Below are 17,320 nucleotides of genomic sequence, written 5' to 3'. Positions count from 1 at the left end.
AATATTTAAGAAAAATATTCTATCTTTTAGATATTTCACAGATTTAGCTATTTTCCATACTCCCCCACCAAAATGATCAAAACTCCAGGCTGTGGAGAAGCAAACCCTCTTGTTCCAAATAAATTTGAGAACTTTGGTCTCTTCTGAATTTTCAGTGTAGAAACTGGATCAGCTGTGCCTCAAAGTTTCTATATCTGTTTTTCCTGTAATGTATACAGTTACGACAAAAACTGGGTCACCCAGATGCAGAATCTAATAGGACATTGCTTTGGAGCATAATGCAATACCCAGGATCCCTGGGAAGTGCCTCGACCAGGCCAGAGCCGGTGCTTTTCTGAGCGACCATAAACCTTCTAGAGCTCCAAAGCCCATCCTCTGCTCTGGTTCCAGATATGGAGGCATTTCATTTGGCACAAAATATTCCTTGAGATCAAATGCTTTTTAGCAGTAAATAAGCTCACCCAGTACATTGAAAGGTGAAGAGACCTATTACGCATTAGATCTTCGCGTTTCATAACTGTATCTTTGACTTTCTGGGCTGAAGACCCAGAGCAAAAATGGAACAGACATATCTGTGGATAGAAAGACTTAAAAAGAATCCCTTGAGTAACTTTTTTCCCCAGAAACAAATCTGAAATACCTATTTACAGTTTTGTTTTTTCTGCTACGGACATATATACATACCTGTGTGTGCATGTATGAGACTGAGAGGCAGAGAGAGAAAAAGAGATAGAGAAAAATACAGCTCTTTTTTTTTTTGGTCACTGTTCACAACCTGTTTTTTATGAATTATTTTTAACTTTATTTTTTAGAGCACTTTTAGGTTCCCAGCAAAACAGAGCAGCAAGTACAGTTTCCATACACCTCTGCCCTCCCCACGCACACAACCTCCCTCAACAGCAGCAGCCTGCATTCAGTCATTTCAAAAAACCTATTCTAGGGGATTCCCTGGCGGTCCAGTGGTTAGGATTCCGCGCTTCCACTGCAGGGGCCGCGGGTTCCATCCCTGGTTGGGGAGCTAAGATCCCACATGCTGCGCGGCACGGCCAAAACCCAAAAAAAGCCTATTCTAACCACAATTCTTGGAGAAGCAATGTATCAAAACTGACAAGCTTCACTACGTACCTGTCGTAGATCCGAATGTTCGCGGGAATGGCGCTGATGAACCCCACTAGCTTTTTGTTCGAAGATACCCTGACTCCACAGTGCCACTGGAGGAGCCAGCCTGGGGGACGCAGAGCCCTGAAGTCAGTGCAGGCAAGGAAAACAGATGCGGTGAGTGTCCAGGAACACAGGGACAGACAGAGACAGGCCGACCCCCCCTCGCCCTGTCCCCAGCAAGCACACGTGACCGGCGAGACTCACCACAGCAGGAACTCGGGCGAGTAGTCAAAGCGGAACATGTTGTCGTCATCCTCCACGTAATTCTCATTCAGCAGCGTGTACAGCTCCCTGAGCTACGAGACCAAACAAGCGTCCTGCCTGTGATGCTTGGGACCAGCGCAGAAGCAACCCACGCCAAGTCGGGGACCGAGGTCGAAGGTTTTACTCACCACTTCGGCGTTACCCAAATCTAAAGTGTCCCACATAAAACCCTGTGGCAGGGAATACGGTTCTTGACGCACGTTTTCTTTATCAGCTTCAATTGCGCCATGAGATGTTATTACTTCATCTGGGACGGGGAGGAGGGGAAAAATAAAGACAAAAAGAGAGACGATTCAATTACAGAGTGTCCTGACAATCCAAAATGGTCAGTTACAGGAAACAAAGGCGTGCTTAGGGCTCTTGAGTTCCACATAATCCTTAAAAGTACTGTATCGTTTCAGCTGCTGCCAGCGCGAAGCAGGGTGGTTACACAAGGTGGAGGGTAACTGCTAGTGGACCAGTTACAGGAGAAATCCTCTGTCACCCACTGGCAAACTGGACATTACGAAACAACGGTGACTTCTCAGTCTGAACTCCTAGATTACAGATTAATCATTCAGCACAACTGCCGGCGACACAGGCTTGATGTGACCGCCTTCGAGATGTTTTCTGTTTAACTGCTTTTTCAACCAACGGGGGCAAGGGCTGCAGTGACCTGACCCCTCCCAGCAAAGTTCAAAATTAATTTCAGGACTGTTTACTTCTGTCTGGGCTGCTGGCAGCACAGTTCAAGCCATCAGTGTCTCCAGCGATTTCCACAAAGGCGCCCTTTCCCACTTCTTCCTCCGGAGCTTCCCAGTGAGGTTGGGATAAAATCCAGGCCCTTGACCGGGGCCACTGCTTGCCTGGCCACCGTCGACACATCTACCCAGCCCTGCCCTCAGGGCTTCGGGCCCACTGCCTTCCCTCAGACTGGGCCTCTGCCCAGAAGGCCTGTCCCCGGTCTTTCACACGGCTGGCTGCTGGCATTTTTTCAGCTATAGCCTTACACATAATGTCTTCACAGCATCCTCCCCGACTAAAGCTTCTTCCTACGTGGAGTATGTCCTCACCGCCCGCCCACCGTTTATTGTACTTTCCTACCACTGTTTCCCGGGTCTGCGCCCCAGTGCCTGGCATTTAGTGGGAGACACTCAATAAACATCTGCTGAATAAATGAGCTTCAGGTACAGTTATTACCATCACAGACCTTTTCACAGGGGGGAAGTCACAGGGTTTGTACCAGCCCCAAGGGGTTTCTTCTTCTCTATTTCCTAATCCCTAACTCTGCACGTTCATCTTACCTCCACTCCACCAGCTCATCCCCAAGTGAATACCTCAGGCTCCAGCGTCAGCCCTAGAAGCCAGATTCCCAGCTGTTCCCCTGGGGTTCCTTGGGAGTTGCTCAGGGCTTGTCTGATCCACATAACAACACCAGGGGCCCACCCCACGCAAGCAGCTCCAAGCAGCTGGGTGTGTTTGACTGAACTGGGACATGGCTCTGGAGAGAAACGAAGAGGCAGCGTCTCCCTGACTTTCAAACATTCTCCCCGACCTCAGGCTCCCTCTTCCACCATTAACCTGGTGTTGCCTTAATTGAGGTATGTAAAGAACATTCTAGGAACCCGAGAACACTGCAGGGATTTAGGGGAGGGGCCGAAACGAGGTGAGCAGCGGGGAAGTCTTCCCAAAGAGGTGCGCTGGGGTGAGGTGCCAGCTGGAAGAGAATTTTCTCCCCTGGGCACTGACCCAAAAGCCCCCAGCAGAATTTAGCCAAACCCAATACATTCAGATCAATAAATCTACACCCCTGTAGCTAATGGTCACTCAACTCAATGTCATTTAAAATCCAGCAAATTCATTCTAGAAGGTCTTCCTCCACTACCAAATAATTTCTAGAGCCTGAAAGAAAAAAAATCAAGCAAAGATAATTGCTTTCTTCTTTCTTTCATGCTCTGAAGCTCACGATTTTGAAGCTGCTTGGCGTGGGCATGGGTGGAAAACGAAAGGTCACTTTTAAAAAGTTTGAAACCCATTATCTGAAGGCACAGAGAAGGATTGTTCCTTGCTTTATATTTGTTAAAACTGATTATGTGTACATAACTGGGCTAATAAGAGTTTGGGATGGCAATGAATACCTTCTATTATACAGATTTTGAACTGGAACTATCAAGGAAGAAAAGTATGGAAATAATATATGGAAATATGTATCTTCATATAAACGTACGACAAAGCAGCAGGTTTAGCTTGTAATACATTGAAAAACATTTTTATACATTTATATCATTTTTTTCTGGCATAATGTGCAAGAGTAACAATGAAATTATTAAGTTTCTTTATTAATTATTAATTTAATAATTATTAAATTATTAAGTTTACAGAACCTTAAGTGGTAAAAGTTTAAGTGAAATGTGATGGAGCAAGCCGGGCACTGAGGGAAAGAGGCCTATTACAGATTTCTACACGACCCAGAGCACTTATGAAGGCCTTCACGGGGTGTCCCAATTCGCTTATTATACTGGAATGTTATCACATCGGTAATAATTAACAACATGGGTGAGTGTTCAGAATCCTATTGTTAAACAGAGCAAAATCTTCCATCTCAGTAAGATTTAATAGGGCAAATTGTCTATGTTTTTTGGGATAACTGAGGTGTGAGATTGCTAAAAACTTATGCAGAAGAAAAACCACTCCGTGAAGATCAGAACCAAAAAACTGGGGGTGGGTGAGACCCCTCTTATATACATATATTTAATACACTAATGTTTGAAGTGTGGGGAAATTAGATTTCTTTATACGGACAGGAGTTAGATTAAAATTGTTGTTACTGAAAGCCAATGTCGCCACCCAACACTTATTTTAAGAAGAAAAATATGACTTTTGTATAAATTTCGAATCTGTGGTCTAAAACAAATCATATAAGTGAAGTCAAGTCTCTTTTGTGTTTTTTTGTTTGTTGTTAACCCAGCTTTGTTTTTGGGGGGAAAAGGCAGAAAAGCTTACTTAGTTTGGGTACCGGCTGTGTGTCCCAAAACTGGTATCTGTGTTTGGCAGCCTCATCAATGTTCCTGGCGGGGCCCTGGCATGCGGATAACAGCTCCATTGCCCTCTGGATATCCTGCAACTTCTGCATTGGAATGGTGGGATTCTACAACAGCAAAGACACACAGACACAAAATATGAGGAAGCTGCCGCTGCTCCCAAACCTGGGGCAGGTCCACGTGCACCTGCACTGGAGACTACACGGCGTTCGCTGGAGAAACGCACAATCCTCCTCTAAGTCTGGCCCTTGGGCTCAAGTATGCTAACGTATTAAAATATAAGCAAACGTATTAGGTTGAAGGCAACAACAGTCCTATAGCTTCAATGGGGCTCTGACAGTCTGGGAACTCTCAAGTAAACCGAACCACTCTCTGCTTCAGTTTCCCACCCATCTGCAAACGGTCCTCGGTCCTCACCACTAATTACTTGTGTGGGCGGGGCAGCAGAGAGGGGTGCCCTGCAATGCAAATGCTACTATCATACAGCAGCCAGTCAGACTCCAGCCTCGGCTTCACTGTTGGGGTTAATGCTCGGGAGGAGCAACGTGGGGACAAAGGAAATAACTTCTAGAACGGAAACCAGGCAGACGAGGGAAATTTTAGTTCATAAAAAGAAAGAAAGAGGGGGCTTCCCTGGTGGCGCAGTGGTTGAGAGTCTGCCTGCCGATGCAGGGGACGCGGGTTCGTGCCCCGGTCCGGGAAGATCCCACATGCTGTGGAGCGGCTGGGCCCGTGAGCCATGGCCACTGAGCCTGCGCATCTGGAGCCTGTGCTCTGCAACAGGAGAAGCCGCAACAGTAAGAGGCCCGCGTACCGCAAAAAAAAAAAAAAAAAAAAAAAAGGAAAGAAAGAAATCTGAACTTAGTGCCGGGCTGGGAAGGAAGTGCATCAAAAAAGGACTCTCTAAGGATGCCTCCTGCTGGACCACACCCCGCCCTCTGCCAATCCTGACACCCGCTCCAGAGGCCACAAGGATTGAGCAGTTTCCTCTATGGATTCAGATCTTCTGCAACCATAAAAGCCTTTCTCCCCAACCCAAGTGGTGGAAACAACCTCCCTTTTAAGTAATACGTATCCTCCGTCTATAAAATTGACAATGCCTTTAAATACTAAAGTTCCTTCCTCAAAGCCAATATTCCTGTCATCTCTGAAGATCCCGCAGCTCTTTATTTTGGGGGGGGGTGGAATCCCTCATGGAAAATGAGACTATAACTGAAATGAGCAAGTGGCATGTAGGACTGAATATGGAAATCAGTGAGGTTTTTTCAACATGTGAAATTATTGATTTGTTTTAGAATTTTGATGCCATACAAAGAATGCTCGTCACTGTGGGTTCAGAATTGGTTAGAAGGAGTCTCAGAGTCCGGTTTCCCTGTATGTCAACACCATGGGCACCAAGGAAAGGTACCATCAACCCTCAATGGTTTATTAACAGCAGCTTTGGACTTCTGTTCCGTTTTGACTCTGAAGTCTGTGGTCTGGAGCAAATCTTTGAACCTGGGAAGTTTGCTTGTTTGACCCAGTACAAAACAGGGTTTATTTAATACAGACCATCCTGTGGTGGCTTTACTCACTGGGTTCCCTTAAGATTCTTGCCCCTAAAATGATTCCAAGAAACAAAGTGCTGGAGTCTAACCAGAGGTAGGTTAGAGTCTTAATGTCTCCTCTTGGAAGTCTAACAGCCTCACCCAGGACTGCCACAAATTCTGTAAGCCGTTCATCTTATATTTTGATTGAGGTCTGAATCATCAGGTTCATATATATCAATTACACATACTAATTTAACAAAATAATTTTGTTGTTCTAATTTACTGTATTTTTATATTTCTCTTGTTTGGGCCTCTTTTGAACCTCCCACAGGAAAGTAACTGATTTCTAGCAAAATGAAATTTACATTCACTTGAACTCCCAACAGTGCAATCAACTAGGAGATCTGCAACTTACATAGGGTGAGAGCACAGTGTATTTCAGCTAGTAATGCTTGAACATGCACCCCTTTAACTTAAAATAGGCCAAGTAGAACCCAGTCTTACAAAAATATACCTACAGTATCTGCACCGAATTTGCCATGGTAACCCTTCTTTCCTGCTATTTGAGTTAAATCCTCTAACAGGGCTATATCAAACTCCAACCCTTTTGTAACAAACATGCATCAGCATCTTTGTTCCAAAGGAGCCAATGATGGTACCCCGTCTGCATGAAGAAGCCTTCAGAGTGGTTTCTGCCTTGGCAGGTTGACCAGCAGTCCTTACATGAAATCACCATTCATGAAATAGTCATATTCAAATGCTCGCTATTAGATGCTTTCATTTTTTATTGAAGTTAGGTTGATTCACAATATTATATTAGCTTCAGGTGTACAATATAGTGAGTCAATTTTTTTTTTTTTTTTTGCGGTACACGGGCCTCTCACTGTTGTGGCCTCTCCCATTGCGGAGCACAGGCTCCGGACGCCCAGGCTCAGTGGCCATGGCTCACGGGCCCAGCCACTCCGCGGCATGGGGGATCTTCCCGGACTGGGGCACGAACCCGCGTCTCCTGCACTGGCAGGTGGGCTCTCAACCACTGCGCCACCAGGGAAGCCCCGTGAGTCAATATTTTTATAGATGATACTCAAAGTAGATTCAAGTAAGTACAACTTTCAAATCCATAGCGACAGAGCAGTAAGGAAAACTCAGCTGTGATAAATTCTTAAACCTATCTAATCACCTACCAGAGCAGCACCACACGGGGCGTTTGGAAGGCGAGAATGTGTACTGACCCCACATTAGCCTCCCACTGTCATATTCTGGTGTAAGAGTCCGCCACGCCTCTTTTCCTCCATATCTGCTCCTTGGGAAATACTAAACACCAACTGTACTCTTTGCCCACTGTTTTCCAATTTAATACCTTGGAAAAAATGTTCAAGTCCTTCATCACTAAGAAGTGTACAAGAACCCAAATATTTTATTTTGGTTCTTGAGCGTAGACCGCAATATTCTCTAAACTGAAGAATCTCTAAAGGTCACTGTAAATGATGGTGTTATGTAGAGCTGACATCAGTTTCAGGGAAAGGAGCCGCAGTTTTTAAAATGCAGTGAAAAGCCCACATTAAAACAATTTTGACTTAGTCTTCATGAAAAAAGAAAAGAATTTCTCTACCATATCACGGTAGCAGTTCCTCCTGCCTTGCTTGGCTGTAGTTTCTTTTTCTTCTTTTTCTTTTTTTTTTTAAATTCCAACCACCCACTCATTTTATTTTTTAATTTTTAAAAATTTATTGAAGTATAGTTGATTTACAATGCTGTGTTAATTCCTGCTGTACAGCAACGTGACTCAGTTATACATATATATATATTTTTTCGTATTCTTTTCCATTGTGGTTTATCACAGGACATTGAATATAGTTTCCTGCGCTATACAGTAGGACTTTGTTGTTTATCCATCCTACACATACTAGTTTGCCTCTGCTAATCCCCAATTCCCATTCTGTAGTTTCTTATAAGTGACCAGAGGCAGGGGAAGGGCCCTAAATCACCAGGGGTACAGGGCTGGGCAGCAGCTGATGGTGATGACAGAAAGAATAAGGAGATGGTCACAACTGCATGTAAATAACACCACATTTGTCTGATGAAGCAACGATGAGAAATGGACAAGATATCTTGCCAGCTTATGGTGCACCTTATATGAGTTACCTTGGAACTTATGTCTGTGGATAGACTATTTATTACCAGAGAAGCAAGTTGAAAAGCTAGTGAGGGAAACTGCACTTTCTTCTCACCCCACAAAGGCAATCAGGGAAAAATTGGGGCAAGGAATTTTCCTTCCCAGTGATTCCTGGTCCTTATGTGTAAAACAGGTAACAACGACAACAAAACTACCTGCAAGACTCACTCAATGTCGTAAGATGCAAAGTTTGTGCAAGAAAAAAACCTGAGACCCCACAAAACTGGCGTAACGGTAACAACTGCCATGTATACACAGTGCTCTGCAGCAGAGGTCCCACCCGCCAGGGCCACGGACTGGTAGCGGCCCGTGGCCTGTTAGGAATCGGGCTGCACAGCCGGAGGCGAGTGGCGGGCCAGTGAGTGAAGCTTCATCTGTATTTACAGCCGCTCCCCATTGCTCGTGTTACCGCCTGAGCTCTGCCTCCCGTCAGCATCATGGTGAGTTGTATAATTATTTCATTATATATTACAATGTAATAATAATAGAAATCAAATGCACAATAAATGTAATGCGCTTGAATCATCCCAAAACCATCCCCCCGGCCCTGGTCCGTGGAAAAACCGTCTTCCAGGAAACCAGTCCCTGGTGCCGAAAAGGTTGGGGACCGCTGCTTTACATGGTATAAAAACCACGTTATAAAGATGGTCTGATTGTGACCTCATTAACAGCCTATGAGCTGGGGAGGAGGCATGTCCCCAAGCTGCAGATGAAATGAGCTTAAGGAGGGGCAGAGCCTGGCAAAGGCTCACAGCTTGAGAGCTTTGGGGCAGGACCGAGCTCCTGCCATGACACCACGCACTGCCCAACTTACTTGGAGCTACAACAATCAGATGACCTCTGCTTTGTTATGCTTCTAACTCTACCCCTTTTCGCTGTGAGTGTCTGGCATCGAGGGCTCTGTTTCCTTGGGTCCAGCACACGAGGTCTCTGTTCACAGCCAGGATGATGGGTGGCCCCAGGGAAGTGGCGCCTGGCATCGGCATCTCCAGAAGCATACAGAGATGCAGGGCCCAGCAGGACCACTTCTGGTTTGGTCCAAAATGGGTTACTTCCTACCCTTGGCAATAGAACTAAGAATGGCCACTGCAGACGGGTCCAAGGCAAAGTCAACGTGAGACGTACCCATGGCTGCTCCTGCTGAAACCTGCTGCCAGATGGTGCTGTGCTATTCAGGTAATTAGACACCCAGAAAAATGAAAATGTGAATATCTTCTGAACAAAAGGGAACCAAATATTAAGTGTAACTACAAAAAAACCCCCCAAAAAACCAGAAACAAAAATCTAACAAGGTCACCGTGAGACTTTCTTCTATGACTACAACCTATGTACTAATTCACCGAGAAAGGGGGGATGTGGGCAGAATACACACACACATAGAAGCCCAGCACGGACCTCTTAGTTTTCTGGGTGCCAACGTCAGTCCTGGGACGGCTGTTGGGACGGCTGTAAATACTCTGCTGTGACCACACAGTACACAGTCACGGCAACATCCTATCTACACCTCTGAGCCAACAGGGCACTCGCCTAAGCTGCCCAGACCCGCTTTCACACACATGGGACACCACGGAGGTTAAAAGAAAACATGGTTCTCACTTTTGAAGGCGGCTGAATTTTAATCTCCTGGGAATCAGATGCCGAGTCTGACTTGGTGCCTCCAGAATTCGGTTTCTCCTTTTTTCTCTTCTGTTTCTTCTTTTTCTTTTTGGCACCCAAATCACCTCCGGGACTCCTGTTAGGAAATTCACAGGGTTTGTAAAAACAACAACAGGTCATTATGTAAAATCTGAATTGCATGAAATGAATCATTTAGGAAAAACACATGTTATACACAGGAGGGAAAAACTACGTTAGGATGTGCAATATTCTGATTGATAAAAAAATATATATATTTGCAGATGACCAAAATATATATTTTTCATCTATATTTGGTGTTGATCCATGGTTCCTGGGTCACAGCTTCCAAACCCCTTGGAGTTTCCTAAAAGATTAGAACTTTAAGGTAGGTGTCCCTTATGTCATGTTAAGAAGGTCACTTCTCGAAGCACCTAAGGATAGGGGCAGGTCGCCAGGGGAGCCAACCCTGTGATTAGAGGGCTGGAATTTTCAATCCCACCTCCCTGACCTCCGGGAGGGGAGAGGGGCTGGAGGTTGAATCAAACACCAATGGCCAATGATGTAACCAATCATGCCTATGTAAGGAAGCCTCCATAAAAACCCAAAAGGATGGGGGTTCAGAGAGCTTCCAGGTTGGTGATTTCTCTCCACGTGGAGGTTTGGGGACAGTGGCGCCTGGAGAGGACACGGAAGCTCTGTGCCCCTTCCCCACACCTTGCCCTGGGCACCTCTTCCATCTGACTGTTTCTGAGTTACATCCTTTTATAATAAACAGGTGATCTAGAAAGTAAATATTTCTCTGAGTTCTGTGAGCTGCTCTAACAAACTGACCGAATCTAAGGAGGGGGGTCTTAAATCTGTAGCCCGGTCAGAAGCACATGTGACAACCTGGGTTTACACCTTGGAGGGGTCGGGGGGGGATAGTCTCGTGGGACTGAGTCCCTAACTTGTGGGATCTGATGTCTCTGCATAGACGGTGTCAGAACTGAGATGAATTTCAGGACACCCAGCTGGCATCTGAGAATTGCTTGGTGCTATGTGGGAACCCTCCACCCCTACCTCCCCACTGGAACTGGGTCCAGGAACCCAGAAGAATATTAGTCTACGCTCAGTCATCCTGCAGGGTGCTTAGATGTCATTTAAGCAGGAAAACTGTAGCAATAAACTCTATTTTATCACCAAAGTCAAACAGCTTTCACAGGTATCACAGCTCCACTAACTTACTTTTAAATCAGCCTTTTCAGGGAGAGATACATGTCATAAAATATTCCATTATAAACATCTCTTGGGCACAACAAACCACTAATCTTGACACAAGAGAACCAAAGAAAGGGCATCTCTGCAGGGGGTGGCATTTTTCCTGATAAAGATTTTTATTAGAAGGATTAACAATAAAAAGAACTCTACAGGAAAAAAAAAAGTTCACTGGCAAAACATTTCTGTTTGGAACCCTTGTCATATTAGAGCTGTAATCTTCTGAAAGAGAAAAAGAGACACAAGGAGATTTAAAATTTCCTTTTCTTTGGGCCTACTCTCCCACAGTATTCCCAGAAGGTAAATTCAAATTTTGAGTCAGAGATTATTATTGCATTATCCCCTGATGCAGGGAAAAGTGATGGAAATAAGCAATTCTGTTCTATTGTTCTTAATTAGCTCTATCTGTTCCTATTTTCTTTCTTGAATTTTTGCCTAATTATCAAATACATATTCATTATATAAGACACAAAGGTCATTAATTAACAGCCTTATAACAGGGTCCCTCAAAGGCAGCCAATAGTTCTTCTGGTATAAATTCTTCTAAAACAGCCTTTCTTCTCTAAGCATGCCTTCATTTTTACTACGAGTAAGTTTTCAACAAAAATTGAATCTTAAACACACTATTTTGAAACTTGGCTCCTTTTCTCCTTCCACTTAACAAATGTGTCTTGGATTTCTTTCTTTCCATGTCAGGATATATTGAGCTACCTCATTTCTTTTTAGCAACTGGGTAGCATTCCATTGTGTCAGTATATCATATTTTATGTAACCATTCCTATATAAAATATGCTGCTGCAAAAAAATATTCTGGTACTTACATCTTTGTGCATTCATGCTAGTTTGTCCAGAGGTGGAAATGTGAGGTCAAAGGGGATGCACATTTTTAGTTTTAGTGGATAGTTAAGCCTGCTTTACTAAATACTATTCCAGTTTCCACTATACCAACAGTAAATCAGTTTCTGGTTCTGAATACAAGGAGCTTGGAAGTCACCACTCCATCTCAGCAGACTGAAAAGTCAACAGTTCTTCTGAGATCCCTAAGGGTGGGAGGCAGGGACACAGGAAAAACTGCTGCCCCCAAGATTGGAGAGACAGCTTCTGGGAGCAGAGACTCACGCGTGGAACCTCCATGAGAGCCAGTGCTCAGGCAGAAACCCCTGGACCGCAATTCACAGAGCCCTGGAGGCAACATGTGAACAAGACCCAGAGTTAGGAGCCCAGTCACAGGGGTCTCCCACGCTTTTGTGAGTTTTACCCTCAGGAGCGCAGTCAGGTTCCCACAGTAGAGAGCAGAGAAAAATCCCCTCGTGCTTCTGGTAGAGGGAGGGGAAGAGGAATCATTTCTGAAAAATGCCAGACGTTCTGTGCTTCTTAACAAGGTCTGTCCTCAGCAGAAACTAGTCAACCAGAGCCTAAGCAGCTGGGCTATGGTCAGAGTTTAACTAATCTGGGGAAAAGAAACACCTGGCTCCAGCCCCCGTTAGCCATCCTGTTCACATCTGTGAGCTCACGGTCCAGAGGCGCAGGCTCACTAAAAGACTGAGGCCGGATCACAGGACCCCGCAATGCCTCCCGCCCCACACGCCTCACCACCGCATGACCAAAGGCCTACTTACAGCAGTTCCTTTCACCCAGGACATCATGTCTGGCTATCAAGAAAAAACTACAAGGCATTCCAACAGGCCAAAAACACGCCTGGGAAAGATACAGCAAGCATCAGAGCCAGACGTGGCAGGGACGGTGGAAGGATCAGGCCTGGGATTCGAAACAGCTCTGATTAATATGCTAAGGGCTCAAATGGACAAAGTAGACAACACGTGAGAACAGACAGGCGATGTAAGCAGAGATGGAAATCCTAAGAAAGAACCGAGAAGAATCAAAAACGCTGCGACAGAAATGAAGAATGTCTTTGATGGGCTTATTGGTAGACTGGACGTGGCTGAGGAAAGAATCTCTGAGCTTGATACAGCAGTGGAAACCTCAGAGACCCCCCTAAACCTGAAAAGCAAAGAGAACAAAGATGGAAAAAACAGAACAGAACATCCGAGGACTGTGGGAAAACTACAGAGAGTATAACATATGTGTAATGGGAGAACCAGAAGGAGAAGAGAGGAAGAAATGGAAGAAATACTTGAAACAATAATGACTGGGGATTTCCCCAAGTCAAAAGCAGGTGCTAACCCACAGGTCCAAGAAGCTCAGAGAACACCAAACAGGATAAATGCCCCTAAAATGGCATCTTGGCAAATCATTCTCAAACTACAGAAAATCAAAGATGAAAAGAGCCAGAGAGGAAAAATTACCTTACCTGTAGAAGAACAAAGGACCAAACAGTAAATGAGAACAGCAATTTCCCTATGTCTTTGCCAGCATTGAAATATAACCATTCTTTTTCATACCTGACAATCTGATAGGTAGAAAAAAATTTCACTGTAGATTTAATGTTCCTTTAGTTAACCAGGGGTGAGGCTACATATCTTTTTTTAAAAATAAATTTATTTTATTTATTTATTTTTGGCTGCGTTGTTGGGTCTTTGTTGCTATGCGTGGGCCTTCTCTAGTTGCATGAGCCAGGGCTACTCTTCACTGTGGTGCGAAGGCTTCTCATCGCAGTGGCTTCTCTTGTTGCGGAGCACAGGCTCTAGGCGCGCGGGCTTCAGTAGTTGTGGCACGTGGGCTCAGTAGTCGTGGCTCGCGGGCTCTAGAGCGCAGGCTCAGCAGTTGCGGTGCACGGGCTTAGTTGCTCCGCGGCATGTGGGATCTTTCCGGACCAGGGATTGAACCCGTGTCCCCTGCACTGGCAGGCGGATTCTCAACCACTGTGCCACCAGGGAAGCCCTACATATCTTTTTATATGTTTACAGAGCATTTATATTTTTCCACGAATAGCTCATTCATATTCTTTTTCCATTAGCCATCTTAAAAAACAATGATTTGTAGGTGCCCTTTATAAAAGCATGGATAGAACTTGTCATTTATTAACAATTTTTACTTTGGGCACTTTAATCTCATTTAATCCTCAAAACAGGCCTATGAGAGATACGACCCTCTGCTTATATTCCATTGCCTAGTTTGTTGTCTATTGTTTAGACTGTAAATACACAGTTTAGTTTTTAGCATTCCACTTAATTTATGGTATTTTTTCCTGTACAATTAAAAATTTTATGGGGTCTAATACTTAAAATTTTTCCCTTGTGGTTTTTTGGCTTTCAAATCTTGCTTAGAAAGTCTTCCCAATTCCAAAATTATGTAAGTATCCTTCTGTAACTTTTTCTCTTTTAGCTTTATGACTTTTGGGGGAAAATATTTAGCTTTCTAATTCATTTGGAATAAAGTGCGTAGAATGTGAAGTCCTGTATTCCTACTTTCCAAAAATACGTTTCAAATACAAGAAAGCCCCATTATAACATAGCTTGTTATTACAGGGGTCACACTGCAGCGCCCAAAGACTAACAAGCAGATAGAATAAGAGAGGCAGAAGTGCCTACTCGTTGGATACGACTGCAAGGCAAGGCCTTGTTGCCAGACACTGCTCCGGGTGCAAGCGGTTTGGAAGTATGTCTGCCAATTCTTTGATGCTTCTCCCATCGAGAGCTGGGGGTCTCCTTCCCTCCTCTTGAGTCTGGGCAGGCTCGTCACTTGCTCGTAACGCAGTGTAAGTGACACTACATGACTTCTGAGACTAGGTCACAAAAGACCACGCACTTTCCACATGGCTCCCTTGGGATGCTCAAGTCTGGGGGCAGCCAGGAGCCACGTAAGAGGTCTGACTGCCCTGAGACCACCCGCTGAAGCCACGGGAGGGAACCCTCATGAATGCCCAGCGTGGTCAAGTCTGCAGAAGACTCCAGCCCAAGGCAACATCTGTCTGTAAGCGCACAAGAGACCCTGGATGAGGAACTGCCTTTCCCAGCCTCCTCACCCACCGGATCTGCAAGCCTGATAAAGCAACGTTGTTTTGTGTCACCAGGCCTGTAACGGTGTTGCATGCAGCAATAAAAACTCAGCCAGATACGTGGGGTGTGAAAGTGGAGGGCTGCTGTAACTAAAACCCAAAACACGCGGCCCTGGCTTTCAGGCCAGATGGAAAGAGCCTGCGGTGACTGTAAGCAGAAGCCTGACGGTCTCAAGGAGGCTGGTGGTGAGGACCTGGGAAAGTAAAGGAAGTGATATGGGAAGATCGACGGAAGGGGACCCCCGTTATGTAGTAGAGGAATGTTTATAAAACTGCCGCCAGAGATAACGTGGGAAATAGAGAATGGACGTAATGAGCATGAAAATCTAAAACAATTTCTGGGCAGAAGGCTGAAATTGTGCTGGCTTCTCCCAGCTGTGTATAAGAAAATGAGAGCAGAGAGACATTAACTCAAGAATGAGCTTCTCGGCAGTTGAGAGGAAGTTAGAGAATACACGAGCCCAGGCAGGGCTTGCTAGACTCAAAATTAAACTGTCCCTCATCCCCAGCATCCCCAGAAGGCAAAGGCTGTACATATAAAGAAATGGTCTCAGGACAGAAAGTCAAACCTGGAATGCAGCTGTGGTTAGGACCTCAGAAAATCTTCAAGGTGGTGTTCCATAGACCATTTCAAACAGACAAAACACCCTCTCAGTTTCTGAAGGATGTGCCTCTTCTATTCTGTCTCTAAACAGTACAGCTTCTAAATCTTCTGGACATTCAGCCTCACATAAAGACCAAGGTAGAGAAAAGCTTATCTTGAAGAAGAGGTTGGTGGGTGTGGCTTTTGTGCAGTACAGTGGTCCCCAACCCCCGGGCTGCAGACTGGTACCCGTCTGCAGCCTGTTGGGAACTGGGCCACACTATTAGAGGTGAACAGCGGGTGAGAGAGCGAAGCTTCATCTGCCACTCCCCATTGCTTGCATTACCGCCTGACGCATCCCCCCACCCCTCCCCATCCGTGGAAAAACTGTCTTCCATGAAACTGGTCCATGGTGCCAAAAAGGTTGGGGACAGCTGGATTATACATTGAAACAGGAAGTCCAGTACATTTTTTAAAGAATTACACCAGCTTGAAAGAGACAGAACAGGACAAAATGCAAAGAGGCCTTTGGACCCTCAGCCTTTCACAGGCAGGAAGCAGACAGAGAAGGTCACTCACTCAGATGCAAAGTCATCTTTTCTTTTGGAAGGAGGATTTAAAGGGCAGAACCCACAGCCCAAGGGACAGAGGCCAGAGCCATGGAGAGCAGCTCCTGAAGATTAGGACTGAACTCAAACCAAGGGACTGGTGACAGGTTCCTGGCTGGATTTCAGAACTGCTATGGACCACCGGCTGTGCTGTGCTACTTCCCCCTTTTTGAATGGAACCACCACCGTGGCTCCCCTATACCTGTCCACCCTTCCACAATGGGCATGTGGGGAGCAGACAACATACCTGCTCATTTTACAGGTATTGAGATGGACTCTGAGGGCCCTCATCCACCTAGACTTGGTTTAGATGATGAGATCCTGCACTTCAAGCCTGAGCCTCATATATAAGCCAAAACGTGATATGATTTGTGGGAGAGCCTCAGGGAGGGTAAATGTATTCTACCTGGGGGAGAATGTGCATACTTTTAATGGCCAGAAGATGGACTGTGGTAGTTTTCAATACATCCTCAAATTTTTTAGAGACTCCTCCCAATGAACGATGGAATCTAGCTCCCCTCCCCTTGAATGTGGATGGGCTTGTGACTCACAACCAATCATTCACAACAAATGTGTCAATATACGACTTCCCAGTCTAGGTGAGAAGCTCCCACCCACTTCTAGAGATGTGCATGCTGGTGAGGCCACGTGGGTGGGCTCTAGTCAACAGCCAGCATGGACGGACAGTCATGTGAGTGAGCCCCCCCTGGGCGTCCACTGCAGGGGAGCCTTCAGCTGACTGAAGCCTCAGCTGAAATCTGACTGTGACCCCATGAGATCCCCAGCCAGAACTCCCTCCAGCCATGCCCTTTCCAAATTCCTAACCCACAGAATCTGTGAGCCTAATAAAATGGTTGCTGGCTTATTAAACAGCAAGCTACTGGAACATCAAGATACAGCAATGAACAAAGCAACGTCCTGCCCTATGGAGCATATATTCTTAAGGCAACAGACAACACACAGATGGGAGGCTTATGGGAAATTAAACGAGGCGGAGCCTGCACAGTGTGTAGCTTAGCGTCTGGCACGGAGTAAGCCATTCAATAACTGATAGGTACTGTTCTTATTACACATTTAGGCATGTTGTTTCCTCTGCCAGGACACCCTTCTCTCCTTCATTTCCTGGCAGATTGCTTTTCGTTCAAGATTT

The 17,320-nt window shown here is 45.4% G+C and overlaps 1 protein-coding gene across 1 annotated transcript in view; it reads right to left on the bottom strand.

Moving 5' to 3' along the window:
- Positions 1 to 17,320, bottom strand: part of NMT2 (N-myristoyltransferase 2) — a 56,746-nt gene that overhangs the window by 19,227 nt on the left and 20,199 nt on the right. The window contains exons 2-6 of the mRNA XM_032622285.1: positions 9,747 to 9,882; positions 4,408 to 4,552; positions 1,554 to 1,672; positions 1,366 to 1,457; positions 1,126 to 1,242 (exon numbers count right to left, since the gene is read on the bottom strand). Of these exons, the coding sequence (XP_032478176.1) occupies positions 1,126 to 1,242; positions 1,366 to 1,457; positions 1,554 to 1,672; positions 4,408 to 4,552; positions 9,747 to 9,882 (609 nt within the window). The remainder of the gene's footprint in view (positions 1 to 1,125; positions 1,243 to 1,365; positions 1,458 to 1,553; positions 1,673 to 4,407; positions 4,553 to 9,746; positions 9,883 to 17,320) is intronic.

This window comes from Phocoena sinus, chromosome 2, assembly GCF_008692025.1.
Source record: "Phocoena sinus isolate mPhoSin1 chromosome 2, mPhoSin1.pri, whole genome shotgun sequence".
Taxonomy (NCBI): domain Eukaryota; kingdom Metazoa; phylum Chordata; class Mammalia; order Artiodactyla; family Phocoenidae; genus Phocoena; species Phocoena sinus.
The sequence above is the reverse complement of the archived record's forward strand: the minus strand, read 5'-3'. Positions and strand labels throughout refer to the sequence as shown.